Source organism: Dendropsophus ebraccatus, chromosome 10 (assembly GCF_027789765.1).
Source record: "Dendropsophus ebraccatus isolate aDenEbr1 chromosome 10, aDenEbr1.pat, whole genome shotgun sequence".
Classification (NCBI taxonomy): domain Eukaryota; kingdom Metazoa; phylum Chordata; class Amphibia; order Anura; family Hylidae; genus Dendropsophus; species Dendropsophus ebraccatus.
This window is the reverse complement of record NC_091463.1, coordinates 94,099,695-94,117,474: the sequence shown is the minus strand read 5'-3', so window position 1 is coordinate 94,117,474 and position 17,780 is coordinate 94,099,695. Positions and strand designations below refer to the sequence as shown.

Sequence of the window (17,780 nt, the reverse complement as noted above, 5' to 3'; positions counted from 1 at the left end):
CGAGGTTACCTAACCCGGAAGTGACGTAGAGGGGCCGGCTCCTTATAAAAGAAGAGGCGCGTCACTTCCTTTTTCTCTCTTTCCCTGCTGCCGCCGCCATGGTGAGTGTAATAGCGGGTTAGGGGACGGGGGATGCCGGCAATCCGGTGCCATCTAGGGCGGGGGAGGCCCGGGCGGCTGCGGCGGGGGGTCGCCTCTGTGTGTGGGGGTCTCCTGGAGGGTTTGAGGGGGGTATTTGTGGTGGCGCCCCCTCCGTGATGGTGACAGATTCCTGTGTGTCTCCTATAGGCGGCTGCAGTGTGAGTGTATATATGTATAGCCCTCCACCTGTTGTGGAACTACAAGTCCCATCATGCCTGGACAGCTAAAGCTTTGTCCAGGCATGATGGTAGTTGTAGTTCTGCAGCAGTCTGAGGCTTTCTCCCTGACCTCAGTAATGTGTATGGTAGTGAGGGACCTTCTGTAGCCTGTATCCCTGCACTGGCTGTAGTGCGCCCCCTAGTGGCAGGATGGATAGTGCTATACAGGCAGCCATTACTTTATTTATTGCCCTGAGTATATTGTCATCTCTGCTGTCGGTGAATAGAAACCTGTCTGCAGTGTGATGTGCCTGTTCACTGACAGCAAGCAGAGCTCCTGTCTATACAGTATAGGATGTAACCAGTATATCTCCCCCCTCCTCTCTCTCCAGTCGCTGGTAATCCCCGAGAAGTTTCAGCACATTCTGCGTGTCCTGAACACCAACATTGATGGGCGCAGGAAGATCGCCTTCGCCATCACCGCCATTAAGGTGAGTGCCGATCACTTCCACTGCTGTGCCATTAAAGGGGTAGTCCTTAAAGTTGTTCAAATCAACTGGTCCCAGTCAGTGGCAGAGACTTGTAATTGACTTATTAAAAAAGCTTGTTTTCCCAGTACTTATCAGCTGCTGTATGCCCTGCAGGAAGTGGTGTGTTCTCTCCAGTCTTACACAGTGCTCTCTGCTGCCACCTCTGTCCATGTTTGGAACTGTCCAGAGCAGGAGCAAATCCACATAGAAAACCTCTCCTGCTCTCCAGACTGGAAATAATACACCACTTCCTGCAGGACATACAGCAGCTGATAAGTACTGTAAGAATTGAGCTTTTTTTAATATTAAATTACAAATCTCTGGCACCAATTGATTTGAAAGAGAAAATATTTGGTAAATGACCCCTAACTCATGGCATGCTGGGAGTTTTAGTTCCATGTGATTTGTAACGTTGGTGTTTTGCAGGGTGTCGGACGGCGCTATGCCCACGTGGTCCTGCGTAAGGCTGACATTGACCTGACAAAGCGTGCAGGAGAGCTGACTGAGGATGAGGTGGGTGCCCCTCCTGGGGGTCTTGGTGTATATGTATATATGCTCTCTCGATCTCTGATTTAACCCTTCGGTCTCGACAGGTTGAGCGCGTGGTGACAATTATGCAGAATCCTCGTCAGTACAAGATCCCCGACTGGTTCCTGAACAGACAGAAAGACATCAAGGATGGGAAATACAGCCAGGTGGGTAGCCGCGGGGGCAAGTGCTGGGGTCTGTGAGCCTACCCATAGATGTGATGCTGGTCAGTGGGTTGTCACCCATTGTCTGAGTTCCCAATAATTTCTTGTTGTCACTAGGCTTATAATAATGAACCTGATTGCTCGGCTGTTGATTGCTTTAGTCTGCAGCCTGGATAAGTCAGGATAGGCGTCACAGGTCTCCTAGGGGATAGAATGCATTTATATTGTGGGAGTCTGAGGGGCTGGATGTGACCCTGATGGTACCAGTCACGGTGTCCCAGTATCAGCCCTCAGACATGATGGCTCCCTCACATCAGGTGTTGAGCTTTATGCCTAGAGAGGTACCACTTCCCTGATCTCAGCTCGCCCCAGGATGGGTATCTGCAGGGTATGATGGGTAATCTGGTAAAGACGGCACTGACTTCCCTGTTCCCGCAGGTTCTGGCTAACGGTCTAGACAACAAACTCCGTGAAGATCTGGAGAGGCTGAAGAAGATCAAGGCACACAGAGGCCTGCGTCACTTCTGGGGGTGAGTGTCTCCCGCTCCTGTGCATGGCTGCAGTTGTTGCTCCCGCTCCTGTGCATGGCTGCGGCTGCTTTCTGTACAGTATAAAGTCTGGCTAGTGATCGGAGTCCAGTGTTGGAGGCTTCTCTTTCAGCATATTGGTCTAGTCTGGGACTCTGTTGTTCTGTCTTTGAAGCTGGGCCTCCTAAATCCTGGCAGCTTACTGTGTCTGTCGCTTGGTTCGGGTACGGTCTTGGACTTGACATATATTAGAAAATGGTGACAGATCTGATGGAATGAGGACTATAGATGATGACTTTGTGTGATGGAGAGATTCCCTTTTAAAAGACAGCAGGTTTATGGCGTCCTATATCAAGGTAGCATAAACTAGTGACAGAAGCTGAACAGCGTTATGGATAACTTATAACATTTTGTGCAGCTGATCCAGAATAACATGGACAATAAGTAGTCCTCTATGTGCATGAGCTCAGTAGTCCTGGATATTCATGAGAAGCAGAAAACTCCACCCACCAGCTGCTGATTGGCAGTTAACTATCCATGCTGTGTATAGGCAGCAGCTGGGGGTGGGGTGCGGCAAGAATCCCATTCTCCTGCATATTAGAACGTCTGAACAGAATTATAAGTAATACACCGATCTGTTCAGCATTTGTCACCAGTTTGTTGCTCTCATTTAGGGCGGAATAAACCTCATGACAGATTCCCTTGAAGCGCAGCCTTGCTGTGTTGGTGGCACAGATAAGTGTTATGGTTTGTTCTGTAATGCCCCTGAGGTCGGCTTATGATTTATTATATATTTGTATTACAGGCTCTAGGTGCCATTATTACTGGGCATCGCTCAGCATTCTAGCAGCACATTTGCTCAGTGCACAGATTATAATGGGAATACATCAGATCAGTTGTGCTGCAGCCATATTAAGAATTTCCCCGGTTTTGCTGTCTGTGCCATTCACCCTTCAGTGTTGAGACGCTATAGATCCAGGAATCACATTGCTCCTCAGTCTTGTCTGCAACATGTAATATGCATGGTACCGCACACCACTGCAGATCTGAATTTTCACCTTCCTCGCTCGCTCCCCTGTGGTGACTTCCCGATCCTTATTGCCCTGTGCAGCACTGCTAAGGGGGTGGTGGTTGCACAAGGAATTTCTTGCTCAGCCTGTTACCAGCCATGATGGGAGACTGTGTCCCTCATCCCAACACGGCCCCTCAGTTCTGCACAGCAGGGCCGGGCTCCGAGAATGGTAACTGGGATGAGGATAGGATCTATAGTGTGATCTGTAAGAACGCTGCTGGTGTCCGGTCTAATATTGCATCCTACAAGGTATTCACAGCACTAACTGCATATAACCTAGCGAGCTTTCTGCTCCTGTATCCTCCAGCCCTCGGTTTAGGCCAGTGGTCTTTCATCTTTTGCAGAGTACACCTGCAGTAGCATGCTGGGAGTTCTAGCACCCCGCTTCAGGCCTCTTGTAGCTTGTAATGCTGAAAGTGCTCCTGCGTTCTATGACCGTCCCCTGCAGTAATACATTACTGTGTAGTCATGTGACATGCTGCTGATCGGGTGTGATGTCCAAGGAGCAGGGCTTGTTGCTGATCACCTTGTATTGCTGCCCCTAATATCTGGTCATGGTGTCGGCCATAATGGGCTGGGACCTCAGCATGTCCCTGCTGACCTCTGTGCAGGGTCATGGGTCGTACCAGAAGCAATGGCTTCTTATCAGGTTTTCTATTGGCATTGCACTGTGCCCAGCTAATGTGGAGCCATCCTAACCTACTGTATCCAAGGTGATGGTACTGATGGAGACCTATATACTGAGAGGTTTAGTAGGTACTCTGGCCGCTCCTGCTATTTATCAATAGTGATGTGTATACGGACTTGTATTACCTAGTGACTCGTGATCTGCTCTCTCCTTACAGTCTACGTGTGAGAGGACAGCACACAAAGACCACCGGACGCCGTGGACGCACAGTTGGTGTGTCCAAGAAGAAGTAACCGGACTGCCTGTGTGATTTGTCAATAAAGTTCTGTAAAAAAAAAAAAAAAATTCTCTCCATTACTGTACAACATCCTGGGGGGTGGAGATCTGTCTCCTGGAGATCACTGTGTAATAGAGCTGCAGATATCATGTCAGTTTTCTGTGAAGAAACCTACAGGAGTTTCCAGAATGGGTGTATAAACCGGGGCTTAGGGTGAAGCTAGAGATTAGCAAATCTTATTGTACAAACAAAGCGCTTTGTTAGCTCTGCAATCTGCCGGCTGCCTCTGAAGTCTGTGCTGTCTTTGTTTCTGTAAAAGCTGGATCAGTCCTGTGAGAAGTTCCTTAGGACTGGATCCAGCTTTTCTAGGTGGAGCAGCACAGACTTCAAAAGCAGCCGTCTGATAAGCAGATTGCTGAGGTGGTAATTCTCTCATCTGTAGGTGAAACCATGTGACCTGTCAGTGACACCAATACAATGTGGCAGCTATTGGCCCTTGTGGTGTCGCCCCTATAGATCTTTAGGAGCCCTGCTGTGATCAGCACAGGTCATATCTACCGTTACTTTACCACTGCTGCCAATAACTCTTATTGAACACATACCTGATGTAATCCTTATTGCTGGCTCTTAGGGTCCATTTACATAGATTATCTGCCAAAGATTTGAAGCCAAAGCCAGGAATGGGTTTTAAAAGAAATCTCAGGCTTTCCTGTATGACCTTGTATGACCTTATCTGTTTAGTCTTTCTGGCTTTGGCTTCAAATATACCAGATTAATATTTTTGTGTAAATGGACCCTTTATACTAGTAGTTTGCTGGGAGTGTTCCTATGAATCCTCATTTACCTGATGCAAAAGTTTTTATTTTTAAAGTATTTGGTGCATTGGGGTATATTAAAGGGGTTATCCAGCGCCACAAAAACATGGCCACTTTCCCCCCTCTAGTCTCCAGTTTGGGTGCGGTTTTGAAACTTGGTTCCATTGAAGTAAATGGAGCTTAATTGCAAACATCACCTGAACTGAAGACAACAGTAGGGGGGAAAAGTGGCCATGTTTTTGTAAATCTGGATAACTCCTTTAATCTCCTATACCAAAACTTATATATACTACTTTACCACAACAATGCTACACTTTACTGTTACTAAACAATATAATTAACAAGTTCCATTACCACTATAAAATGTCTAAATATTACTGCAGTGTGACTAAACACAGTAATAAAACTCACTATGCATGGACTATTATTAACCTCCATACAGAGACCCATATAGTGGTAGGTACTTAGGAGCTCTACACGCCATGTAAAGGATCACAGTGCAGTTACATTCAGTGACTGCAGTGGGTGTCTCCTGGAGTTATTTCTCCTGTCCTTCATTCAGCCCTGACCACCATACTGACTTATTCTAGCCACAATGGTTCTCTGCATAATTCTGCCCAGAGACTTTCTGCTGCTCACATTTTCCGCCTTACTTTTATCACCCCGCCAGATGTATGTAACACAAAATCAGTCATCCCTACTGTGTATGGAGCTCCAGTAAGGGTAGTAAAGGGTTGTTCTGTTAAGTGATTGGAAGAGCCAAGTCTTCCCAGTATGACCCTGGCCTGGGACACAACCACAGAGGGGATAGACTGCATGTCAGACCACTCAATCGTATGCCGATGATGCTGGATCCCGATACAGCAGGAGACCCTGGGTGCTGAACCAAGATCAACACCTGAGTCTCGGGAACCAGGGACCATACAGCAAGTTACAGATAGTCTCTGCTGGATGTTTCCCAGGATTCCATCTTAGATTTGGACTGGAGGATGTGGTTAAAAAAAGGAATTTGATTTTTTTAATGAAACTGTTTTCTTTTGTTTACCAATATGATTGTGTATTTTTTTTTTTTTAGAAAAGTACCAGGACACATTTTACAATAAGGAAGTTGCTAGACAATTCTGATATTCTGGATATATAAGGGATTGGATGTGTATGTGTCGTCTTTATGTATCACAATATTAGACACCAAGTATGGGGAATCAATAAAGTGACAGCCCCCTATATACTGCCCAAAGCCCCTCCTGTACTATCTACAGCCCCCTATATACTGCCCAAAGCCCCTCCTGTACTATCTGTAGCCCCCTATATACTGCCCACAGCCTCTCCTGTACTATCTACAGCCCCCTATATACTGCCCACAGCCTCTCCTGTACTATCTACAGCCCCCTATATACTGCCCACAGCCCCTCATGTACTACATACAGCCTTCTATATACTGTACACAGCCCCTCCTGTACTATCTACAGCCCCCTATATACTGCCCACAGCCCCTCATGTACTACATACAGCCTTCTATATACTGTCCACAGCCCCTTATGTACTATCTACAGCCCCCTATATACTGCCCACAGCCCCTCCTGTACTATCTACAGCCCCCTATATACTGCCCACAGCCCCTCCTGTACTATCTACAGCCCCCTATATACTGCCCACAGCCTCATGTACTATCTACAGCCCCCTATATACTGTACACAGCCCCTCCTGTACTATCTACAGCCCCCTATATACTGCCCACAGCCCCTCCTGTACTGTCTACAGCCCCCTATATACTGCCCACAGCCTCTCCTGTACTATCTACAGCCCCCTATATATTGTCCACAGCCCCTCCTGTACTATCTACAGCCCCCTATATACTGCCCACAGCCCCTCCTGTACTATCTACAGCCCCCTATATACTGCCCACAGCCTCTCCTGTATTATCTACAGCCCCCTATATACTGGCCACTGCCCCCATGTACTATCTACAGCCCCCTATATACTGTCCACAGCCTCTCCTGTACTATCTACAGCCCCCTATATACTGCCCACAGCCCCTCCTGTACTGTCTACAGCCCCCTATATACTGCCCACAGCCCCTCGTACTATCTACAGCCCCCTATATACTGCCCACAGCCTCTCCTGTACTATCTACAGCCCCCTATATACTGCCCACAGCCCCTCCTGTACTATCTACAGCCCCCTATATACTGCCCACAGCCCCTCGTACTATCTACAGCCCCCTATATACTGTCCACTCCCCCCATGTACTATCTACAGACTTCTATATACTGTACACAGCCCCTCCTGTACTATCTACAGCCCCCTATATACTGTCCACAGCCCCTCCTGTACTACCTCCAGACCCCTATATACTGTCCACAGCCCCTCCTGTACTATCTACAGCCTTCTATATACTGCCCACAGACCCTCCTGTACTACCTCCAGACCCCTATATACTGTCCACAGCCCCTCCTGTACTATCTACAGCCCCCTATATACTGCCCACAGCCTCTCCTGTATTATCTACAGCCCCCTATATACTGCCCACTGCCTCTCCTGTACTATCTACAGCCCCCTATATACTGTCCACAGCCCCTTATGTACTATCTACAGCCCCCTATATACTGCCCACAGCCGCTCCTGTACTATCTATAGCCCCCTATATACTGTCCACAGCCCCTTATGTACTATCTACAGCCCCCTATATACTGCCCACTGCCTCTCCTGTACTATCTACAGCCCCCTATATACTGTCCACAGCCCCTTATGTACTATCTACAGCCCCCTATATACTGCCCACAGCCCCTCCTGTACTATCTACAGCCCCCTATATACTGCCCACAGCCCCTCCTGTACTATCTACAGCCCCCTATATACTGCCCACAGCCTCTCCTGTACTATCTACAGCCCCCTATATACTGCCCACTGCCCCCATGTACTATCTACAGCCTCCTATATACTGTCCACAGCCCCTCATGTACTATCTACAGCCCCCTATATACTGCCCACAGCCCCTCCTGTACTATCTACAGCCCCCTATATACTGCCCACAGCCCCTCCTGTACTGTCTACAGCCCCCTATATACTGCCCACTGCCCCCATGTACTATCTACAGCCTCCTATATACTGTCCACAGCCCCTCATGTACTATCTACAGCCCCCTATATACTGCCCACAGCCTCTCCTGTACTATCTACAGCCCCCTATATACTGTCCACAGCCGCTCCTGTACTATCTACAGCCCCCTATATACGGCCCACTGCCCCTCGTACTATCTACAGCCCCCTATATACTGTGCACTCCCCCCATGTACTATCTACAGCCTTCTATATACTGTACACAGCCCCTCCTGTACTATCTACAGCCCCCTATATACTGTCCACAGCCCCTCCTGTACTATCTCCAGCCCCCTATATACTGTCCACAGCCTCCTGTACTATCTCCAGCCCCCTATATACTGTCCACAGCCTCCTGTACTATCTACAGCCCCCTATATACTGTCCACAGCCTCATGTACTATCTGCAGCCCCCTATATACTGTCCACTCCCCCCATGTACCATCCACAGCCCCCTATATACTGTCCACTCCTGTACTACTGTATCCACAGCCCCCTATATACTATCCACAGCCCCTCATACACTATATACAGCCCCCTATATACTACCCACAGCCCCTGATGTACTATCTACAGCCCCCTATATACTATCCACAACCCCTCATACACTATATACAGCCCCACATACACTATATACAGCCCCCTATATACTGCCCACAGCCCCTCCCGTACTACTGTATCCACAGGCCCAAGTCTTACTGACCATTTAGCTGTAGATTTATAGAAATAATAATGGGCACAATAATCCCATGTGTCCCTCCTGTTACAATAACCTCATATACACTATGTAGAAGGCAACCAGCACAAACACATACACATGGCCGCCCACACTAAAGATGGCGGGGACTCACCACTGCCCGCAGTAACGTCAGCGAAGGGAGAAAACTTTATTGTTCCGTACTGCACCAGACACTTTTTTTTTGTTGTTGTAACTTTATTGTCCGCTTCCGGGAACAAGCAGGATTCCATCCAGCATGGCGACTACCAAGGCTCCCAAGCGGGTGAGACCCACGTGTGGATGTTCCTCTCCCCCGAGATGTGATGTTCCGCTCCGGCGGCGTGTGGCGCTCAGCTGCTGCCGGACTGCAAGGCTCAGCGACCCGAGGGAGGGAATGCTGGGACTTGTAGTTCCCCAACAGCTGAGCAGCCAGGTTATACACAGTGCTGTATATGGTATTCTGCGTTATACTGAGGCCGCTAGACCCTGATATACCGCAGTTATGACGACACAACTTCCAGTATCTTCTGAGCATGCTGGGAGTTGTAGTTCTGCAGCAGCTGTGAGTGTTGGGGAGACTGTATACAGGAGCTGCAGCATTGCTGGTGTATCACGCTTAGATACCCCTCTATGTCAGGCAGTGGCAACTTGAGGGTCCTGGTATTAAAGGGGCACTCCACTCTGTCAGTCAGCTGGGGTCACCAGGGTCATGTGATTATAGGGGGGTTCCGCCATTGCCTCCTACTCCTTTAGCATTTATTATCTATCAGAATCAATCATTCTAATAGGAGTGCCCCTTTATATTGATGATAATAATGTGTTGGTGCAATGGATTATGCACAATCTCACGTCTCCTACTCTACTGAAGAGTCAAAGAGGAGTTGTGTGTGCCGCACCGCTCCTTCCTTCTCCCTCTTCATAAATAATCAATGCTGCACGGCCTCCTGCTCAGTCAGCCCGTCAGTCAGCCGTTACCAGTAGAGGACTGATCTGCTATCAGGTAGAGTTGAACCTCCTAGCCTGTGTTAGAACTGTTTTCTAGGGGTAAATAACCTGTCTAGCACCAGTTTGTTTTCTTTGGTTCGATTCCCTTGATGGAAATTAAATATAGGTCTTTGTTTTTTCTTTATTTTTTTTCCTCATTATTGTATTATTTTTAAAAGTGCAAAGAATTCCCAATCAGGTCCAAATTAGTTTTTTTTTTATACAATGATGTGGGGGGAAAAATAGCTATACTTCATTTCCATTAGGGGATTGGAACCAAAGAAAACAAACTGGTGCTGGTCTCTAGACAAGTGATTTACCCCTAGACCCCAACTCAAGATGGGAATTTCAACTATATGTGATTGCAGATCAGTCCTCTGAGCGAACATAAGGCTGGGCAGCAGAGATTATTCATGAAGAAGAGGAAGGAGTGATGAGGCGGCCAGAGTGCAGCACAAACGCTGAGCTACAACTCCTCTTTGACTCTTCATTACAGTAGGAGACCTGAGATTGTGCATAATCTGCTGCACAGACACATTCCCAAAAGGCACCATGCTCACTAGGTGACTGCCAGCTACACCACACTGTCAGCAGACATAAAATATTCTGAGGGCCCTATTACACGGGACAATTATCGTTTGAAAAATCGATAGATCGTTCGGATTTGAACAATAATCGTTTAGTGTAATAGCAGACAACGATTAAACGACCAACGAGAAATCGTAGGTCGTTTGATAGAATTTGGACTTATTTTTATCATTAATCGTTTGCAAATCGTTCGCATGTAATAAGACGTCGTTTGCAGTCGCGACAACGACCATAAGAACGATCATAAGTAACGATCATTGTTCCGTGTATTTGGGTGAACGATTTCAGGTCTTTCGCCACAACAGTCGTTTGAGATCGTTTATTGTGAATCGTTGGTCGTTGAAGATCGCTTTGTGTAATAGTTTTCTAAGTGTTCTCCAACTTGTCACTCCAGCTGCTACCAAACTACAACTCCCAGCATGCTCTGACAGCCAACCTCTGTCAGGGCATGCTGGGAGTTGTAGTTTGGCAGCAGTTGGAGAACACTGACATAAAGTAATAGTCCATAACCCACGGTTCTCCAGAAGGCTGTCAGGGACTGCTGGGAGTTGTAGTGTGGCTATATTATTGCTTTGGTTTTCACATCCTATCCATTAGGACGGTCAGCTAGCCCGATGCATCACACTCATAGCTGACACTAATGGGTGCAAAAATTGTCCTATATAATTGGTTATAGTGGGGGTGGAACTACACGTCCCAGCAAGTTGTAGAAGTGTGATAGAACGTGTATTAAGTATAAACTATGACCCAACTTGCAGAAAGCGAAGAGATACTACGAGGAGGGAGATGAGAAGTCAGGACAGAATGAACCGGCGGCGAAGAAGGCGGCAAGTGAGGAGGCGAAACAGGGAGGAAACCCAGGACGGAGGAGGAGGAAGAAGAACAACAACTCCCAGAAGAATAAAGTAATCGCAGGGGTGAGTAAATATTCACGAGGACTGGATGGGCCAGGTTATCAGGTTTTCTAGACTGTTCTTTATTGTTTGGATTCTGGATTATCAGAGGGAAGAGATTTTAGAAGGGTAGTTTAACAAAAAAAATTCTTTTAAATCAACTGGTGATAGAGATTTGTAATTTACTTCCATTAAAAAGTCTTCCAGTACTTATCAGCTGCTGTATGTCCTGCGGTAAGTGGTGTATTCTCTCCAGTCTGACACAGTGCTCTCTGCTTCCACCTCTGTCCATGTCAGGAACTGTGCAAAGCTGCAGCAAATCCTCATAGAAAACCTCTCCTGCTCTCCAGACTAGAAAGAATACACCACTTCCTGCAGGACATGCAGCAGCTGATAAGTACTGGAAGTACCAGAAGTAAATTACCAATATCTGGCACAAATTGATTTGAAAGAAATTTATTTTCAGTGAACAACCCCAAACAGTTCTGAGACCCCCAAGATATGAGGATAAGATGATAGGGATCTGGACAAGATGAGTATGGAAGCCCCCTGACAATGGCAAACACTCGCTAATCCATAACCGCTGTTATGGATTCTGTGGAAACCATGATGGCAGTACCTGACCTGTTTAGCGAGAACACAGGATTGTGAGTTTCATCTTTTATGAGGACCCCTTTAGCTCTTGTACAGTTAATAGCTATTCTTCCAGATCCCCCCTGTACACATGCATGCTCAACTTGGCCGAGCAGTGTCCTCAATGTGGATTGGGGCTAAGCCACTGCAAGACCCCATTGTGGATGGTTTATACCCTGCGGTCAAAGGATTGGGCGTGTTAAATCCCAGCATGCACCATCATCCTCTCCCTCAGGGAACCATCACATTCATTAGAGGGGGTGGTTGGGATTTAGGGTCTCATCTCATTGCTAATAGTTATAGAATAAGTCACAATATACCATAGTCACTGATGTGGAACTACAAGTACCAGCAAATGCCACTACAGTCTGCAGTATAAATGTCTAATATTCCTGCTGGTTTACAGAAAGTGAAGAGATACGGCAAGGAGGGAGGTGACGGAAAGACGGCGGCAAAGGGACCGAATTCAGGGAGATGGAAGAACAACCAGCAGAGGAAAGAGTTAATCTCAGGGGTAAGTGACATCATCACTAGGGCTTCACAACTTCCTCGGCTGTCAGGGCATGCTGGGAGTCGTAGTTCTGCAACCACTGGAGAGCCAGTTGATATACACCGCTCTAGATTACTGGACTTGGTTCCATACAACATCACTTGACCATACAGCATGGCCGCCCTTAGACAGCGTTCAGATATACAGGGCCCTGCAGCCACCTCTACCAGTCCTTCTCTGCATTTTATCCCTTTATTACCCCAGTTCACATTTCTTTTGTTTTATTTCAGGCGCAGGATCCCTTCCCCGGCCCCCCCTCCGTGCCAGCAGATCGATTACTCCGATACGAGCGGGCGAGGAAAGCGGAGGCGGTCAGTACCTGGATGGGGGCAGAGAGATTCACTCTATGGCAGCTTGATAAATCCGTGTATGACGGCCATGACTTGTACATCGGCTTTACTCACTAACCCTTTGTGTTCCAGAGTATGGATTCCACCTCAAGAGTCCGCAGGCGCCTAAATGCGCAGGAGAACAAGGTGCAGGCGGCACTGAGCCAGGCGGCGAGACACGATCTGCTGCTGCCGGAGGAGGAAGGGTGAGGCGCTAGGGGAGCATGGCCCCCGGGGTAACAAATTACATGAGTCCAGACTACAGGGGTGGGGAATCCCAGGATAAGGCCGTCTCTGCTCCATAGGTTGTCATTGGTTGAGCCGTCATGTTTGGAGGGTGGGAGATGAGCGGCTGCCAGACACCTCCGCACAATAACAATATGTCTTCTGTACTCTGTGCCGCAGGTTTCTGGAAGGAGATGAAGGGGAAGACACAAGCACCATCACCCAGCAGGACATAGCCGAGGCGGTGGACATCACCAGTGCATCGAAGGTTAGAACCGGCCCCGAGTCCCTGCTGCCTCCTCAGGATTATGTCCTCCTCCTCCTCACATCTTCATCTGTTTTATTTGCAGCATTTTAACCTCAACCTCAACCAGTTTGGACCTTACAGAGTAAACTATTCCCGGAACGGAAGGTGAGCGGACGTAGACTGCAACTCTTATCCTCCGGAGTTGTCACCTTATGGTATAGAAATAATAATACTCACTCCCCGTGTGTCTCGCTCCTCAGACATCTCCTCCTGGCCGGGCAGCGGGGTCACGTCGCCTCCATGGACTGGCACACTAAGAAGCTCGGCTGTGAGATGAATGTGATGGAAACGGTCAATGACGTCAGGTGACTTTCTCTGTATTCTTACCATTACAAAGTGACATGAAGCAGTTGAACCTGCAACCTTCCCAACTTTAAAAAAGTTCTTGTGACCTGAATGTTTTCCAGGGACATTCCCACCAGCTATAGTGAGATATATATGTGGGTGTGTGAGATTGATGAGGGTCTGACCACTGCGATGTCCTGTCAGTCTCTTCAATGTGGTCAAACTCACGGCTCTCCGGCTTTAGCTTTGGCTGTCCAGGCATGATGGGATTTGTAGTTTTGCAGCAGCCAGAGGGCGGTGAGTTTGACACCTGTGTCTCATGCAGAGTTTTACTGCGACAGCTCCATGTCTTCCGCATTCTAAAGATAAGTGGGTGCGTGACATATCCCAGCAATCACGCCCTATGAACCCATGTAATACCTGGTCCTGATGGTTGATACAGTCGGGCTTATCACCGATACTCACCCTGCCCCTTTCCCTCCCTGCAGGTGGCTGCACACTCACACCATGTTCGCGGTGGCTCAGAAGAAGTGGATGTACATATACGACAGCCGTGGCATAGAGCTGCATTGCATCAAGAAGTTCAATGACGTCCTACGGATGGAGTTCCTGCCCTATCACTTTCTGCTGGCTACTTGTGTAAGTGTAATAGGCGGCCGGACGTGTCTCTTCACTGCACAGCCTGAATATTTCTTACACGTTTTATGTTTCTTTCCAGAGCGCCACAGGCTTCCTGCAGTATTTAGACGTCTCCATCGGAAAAGAGATTACAGCCACGTGCGTGAAAGCCGGGAGACTGAACGTGATGTGTCAAAACCCGCACAACGCCGTCATCCACCTGGGACATCACAACGGTATCTCCTCTCACTTGTCTGATCTCTTCTGTACTCTGCTGTATCTGGGGTCTCATCCTGACCTGCGATCATCTGGATTTCACAGTAATTCTTCTTCTTCGCAGGTACAGTCAGTCTGTGGAGCCCTTCCATGAAGGAGCCGCTAGTTAAGATGTTGTGTCATAGAGGAGCCGTCCGGGCCCTGAGTGTCGACAAGACAGGAATGTAGGTGGAAGCTTCTGGTTTTCCTTCCCGTCTCCCCTTGTCCCGGTCTCTCTGACACGCTCCCTATTCCTCATACAGGTACATGGCGTCTTCAGGTACAGACAGGAAGCTCACAATCTTCGACCTTCGGACATACCGTCCTCTGACGTCATGTTTCCTGCCCCTCGGTGCAGGGTCCTTGTGTCATAGTCAGAGGGGGCTGCTGGCTGCGGGGGTCGGCAACATAGTGCAGGTAACATGACCAATCTATAAAGTCTTCATGGTATATACTCATGCATCTTGGATGGACCTCTCCATTCAGTCTGGTCTGCCCGCACTTATGTGTTTTTCTGCTCAGGTTTATAAGGACACGCACCTCACTGCTCCGCGGTCTCCATACATGTGTCTGTCTGTAAAAGCCCCAATCCATGGGCTGCAGTTCTGCCCCTATGAAGACGTGCTGGGTATTGGTCATGGAGGAGGCTTCACCAGTATGATCGTGCCAGGTCAGAGTCACCTCTGTCGCCATCTCATTCTTCTCACTCCATGTTACGTCCTTCCTATCCTAAGAATCTTCCTCCTTCATCTCCCAACAGGTGCGGGTGAAGCCAACTTTGATGGTCTGGAATCTAACCCATATGAGACCAAGAAGCAGCGGCAGGAATGGGAGGTCAAGGCTCTGCTGGAGAAGGTAACATGGAGGGTGGTGGTGGTGGAGGACATCGTCTGTGATTGCAGTCCTGGCTAGTAGATGACCGATCATTGCTCCTCTCCTGCAGATTCAGCCTGAGCTCATCACGTTGGATCCCACTCAGCTCGTAGAGGTCGATGTTCTCACTATGGAGCAGAAGCGCAAGGAACAAGTAGAACGCATGGTAAGACGACCTTGCAACTCTTCATATTACTTCATATAATGTGTGCCATTGTACTACGTTGTTACGTTGCAAAACTGCAATTCCAATCATGCCTGGACAGCCAAGGCTATAGCTTTGGCTGTCCAGGCATGATGGGAATTGTAGTTTTGCTACAGCTGGAGGATCTGTTTTGACAACCCTAATATACACCGTATGTATATGTGGTCTTAAAAGTTGAACTCATGTCAGAACTATCCAGATCGTTCATGTGACCTTTTTTCATGTAAGACTTGGATGACATTTAAAGGGGTTACCAATCTTAAAAAAAAAAAAAAAAAAAAACCAGCAGCGTCCTTCCAAAAACAGCACTAATCCTGCGCTCAGTTTGGGTGCAGTATTGCAGCTCAGTTCCATTGAAGCTGAGGACAGGGGTGGTGCTGTTTTTGCAAGAAAGTAGCTGTGTTTTATCTAATCCTGCATAACCCCTTTAACCTAGATCCCTTTCACAGCTGTTTCTTGCACTCTCTTTCCTCAGGGATTCGACCCATGGGAGAAGACTCGCTTCGCTCCTAGACGCAAATTAAAAGGACGAAGTTCTACCGGGAATTTGCTGAAGCGTAAAAAGAAAGTGGCTTACGAGGAGAAGAGGGTGAGTGTCCATGAGAGGAGACAGTGACTTTGCCTGTATGGGCCACATGGTTTTGCCTTATCGCCAACGCGTCGTTCAGATCAAATATATGGTGGGATCTTAAAGTGTATGGAGATCAGAGGGGGGATTCTTTAAAACATACCCCAAATATTTACAGTGATTAGTAGTAAACCTCCTGTACCTAACTGGTTTAGGCTGCTGGGTCGACACCTTTTAAAGGGTTAAGCAGGCTTACAAAAACATGGCCACTTTCTTTCAGAAACGGCGCCACTCTTGTGCTCAGGTTGTGTGTGGTATTGCAGCTCAGTTGCATTGAAGTGAATAGGGGTGGTGCTGTTTTTGCAACACATGAGCTGTGCTTCCTCCAATCCTAGATAACCCCCTTTAAGTAGTGTATGTAATATAATGTCAGGTATTATAGAGATGTGAGATATAACTGAAATAACTTTGCCGTCATTCTGCTCTGACAGACGGAGATCCGGAAGAGTATACAGGGACGACAGAAGAGCCAGGACAAGAGCAATACGGCAAAGGTCCCGCAGGGTCAGAGGTCGACGCTGGATCGCTTCAAAAAGTGACTTACTCCAACACTCAATGCGGTGTCTGTGCTGCTCACACAAAGGGGGACATGATAGATGGGGGCGCTCCCACTGCTGTATATATGTTTTATAGATATTATTCATCCTGCCGTTTTACAGAAACTCGGAGCAAAAAAAAGTGGGGAGAAAAAATCTTTATTAAGACGAACAATAAATATAGTTTGAATCACATATAAGTACATCTTAGAGTGAAACCCGATTCATGGAGTCTATAATATGTCTGATGTACAGATGAATGGGAGGGGTATGAGGTACATGACGCAGTATGGGGAAGGCAGAGCCCCATGAGGTAAGGTGGTTCTCAACTTTTTAAATTCAGTATAATATAAACTTTGTTCTGTAAAACCACATGGTAATTAACACTTAAAGGGGTATTCCATTGAAAAGCATTTACTCCCTGGCCGACCCGCTCCCATTCATTTACTCTGCTAGTATCCACCCCCAATCCCCCCCCCCCAAAATGGCGGCTCCTCTGATGCCCCAAGCCCACATATTCCTGCAGAAGCGCTGCATGGTGGGAAATGTAGTTTCCTGCTCTGCGCCATCTTTGATATAGATCGGCTTTTAGAAAAACTTCTAGCTCAAGCTCAACAGTGGCAGCTAGCAAGACTGGATACGGCTGAAAATACTCAGGGGGACTTGGTGAGTAAGGATCCATTTACACAGAGATTATCTGCCAAAAATTTGAAGCCAAAGCCAGGAATGGATTCGAAAAGAGGAGAAATCTCAGGCTTTCCTTTATGACCTGATCTCTGTTTATAGTCTGTTTCTGGTTTTAACTTAAAATCTTTGGCAAATAATCTTTCTGTGTAAATGGACCCTTACACCAGGTAGGTGTGGGAGCATTTAATTTTTTAGCTCTTGGGTGGAATACCCCTTTTAATGAGAGTCAGATTACAACTCAGTGCAGCTGTAAACAGGCTCCACCCACCACTATGTAACCACCTGAATGTGCTCCTCCCACCCTCAGAGCAGCGAGGGGATCGGCTGCTATCGGCCACATACAGACTGTAGTGACCACAAGGTATAAAGCGTTCCCATGTAAAGTCGGCCTCGCCCCAGAATGAAATGGCTGATACCAGGGGACAATAGCTTCTTTACAGCACAGTAAACACATAAGTGTTTGTGTCCCTAAGAAACAACTATATACATTTCTGTGGTTATAGAATGTACCCGGTAATGACCATACCT

The 17,780-nt window shown here is 47.6% G+C and overlaps 2 protein-coding genes across 2 annotated transcripts; both read left to right on the top strand.

Moving 5' to 3' along the window:
* The first annotated feature begins 21 nt into the window (after positions 1-21).
* On the top strand, positions 22-4,093 carry RPS18 (ribosomal protein S18). Its single transcript, XM_069985444.1, has 6 exons — positions 22-101; positions 692-790; positions 1,256-1,342; positions 1,423-1,524; positions 1,960-2,051; positions 3,966-4,093. The coding sequence occupies exons 1-6, from the start codon at positions 99-101 to the stop codon at positions 4,039-4,041; spliced, it is 459 nt and encodes a 152-aa protein (XP_069841545.1). The 5' UTR covers positions 22-98; the 3' UTR covers positions 4,042-4,093.
* A 4,782-nt stretch (positions 4,094-8,875) lies between these two features.
* On the top strand, positions 8,876-17,256 carry WDR46 (WD repeat domain 46). The gene is made up of 17 exons (XM_069985438.1): positions 8,876-8,939; positions 10,987-11,145; positions 12,161-12,268; positions 12,535-12,615; positions 12,727-12,839; positions 13,039-13,126; positions 13,209-13,270; positions 13,366-13,470; positions 13,939-14,089; positions 14,169-14,304; positions 14,409-14,508; positions 14,587-14,740; positions 14,846-14,993; positions 15,084-15,178; positions 15,267-15,362; positions 15,877-15,990; positions 16,461-17,256. Exons 1-17 carry the CDS (start codon positions 8,913-8,915, stop codon positions 16,566-16,568), a joined length of 1,845 nt encoding a protein of 614 aa, XP_069841539.1. The 5' UTR covers positions 8,876-8,912; the 3' UTR covers positions 16,569-17,256.
* Positions 17,257-17,780: the final 524 nt, after the last annotated feature.

Excerpts from the sequence above, each read along its gene's own strand:
- WDR46 (XM_069985438.1), top strand. The coding sequence starts at position 8,913 with ATGGCGACTACCAAGGCTCCCAAGCGG. Across the intron at positions 14,090-14,168 it reads ACTTTCTGCTGGCTACTTGT|AGCGCCACAGGCTTCCTGCA; the intron begins GTAAGTGTAATA and ends GTTTCTTTCCAG. Across the intron at positions 14,741-14,845 it reads GGGTCGGCAACATAGTGCAG|GTTTATAAGGACACGCACCT; the intron begins GTAACATGACCA and ends TTTTCTGCTCAG.
- RPS18 (XM_069985444.1), top strand. Across the intron at positions 791-1,255 it reads TCGCCATCACCGCCATTAAG|GGTGTCGGACGGCGCTATGC; the intron begins GTGAGTGCCGAT and ends GGTGTTTTGCAG. Across the intron at positions 2,052-3,965 it reads GGCCTGCGTCACTTCTGGGG|TCTACGTGTGAGAGGACAGC; the intron begins GTGAGTGTCTCC and ends CTCTCCTTACAG.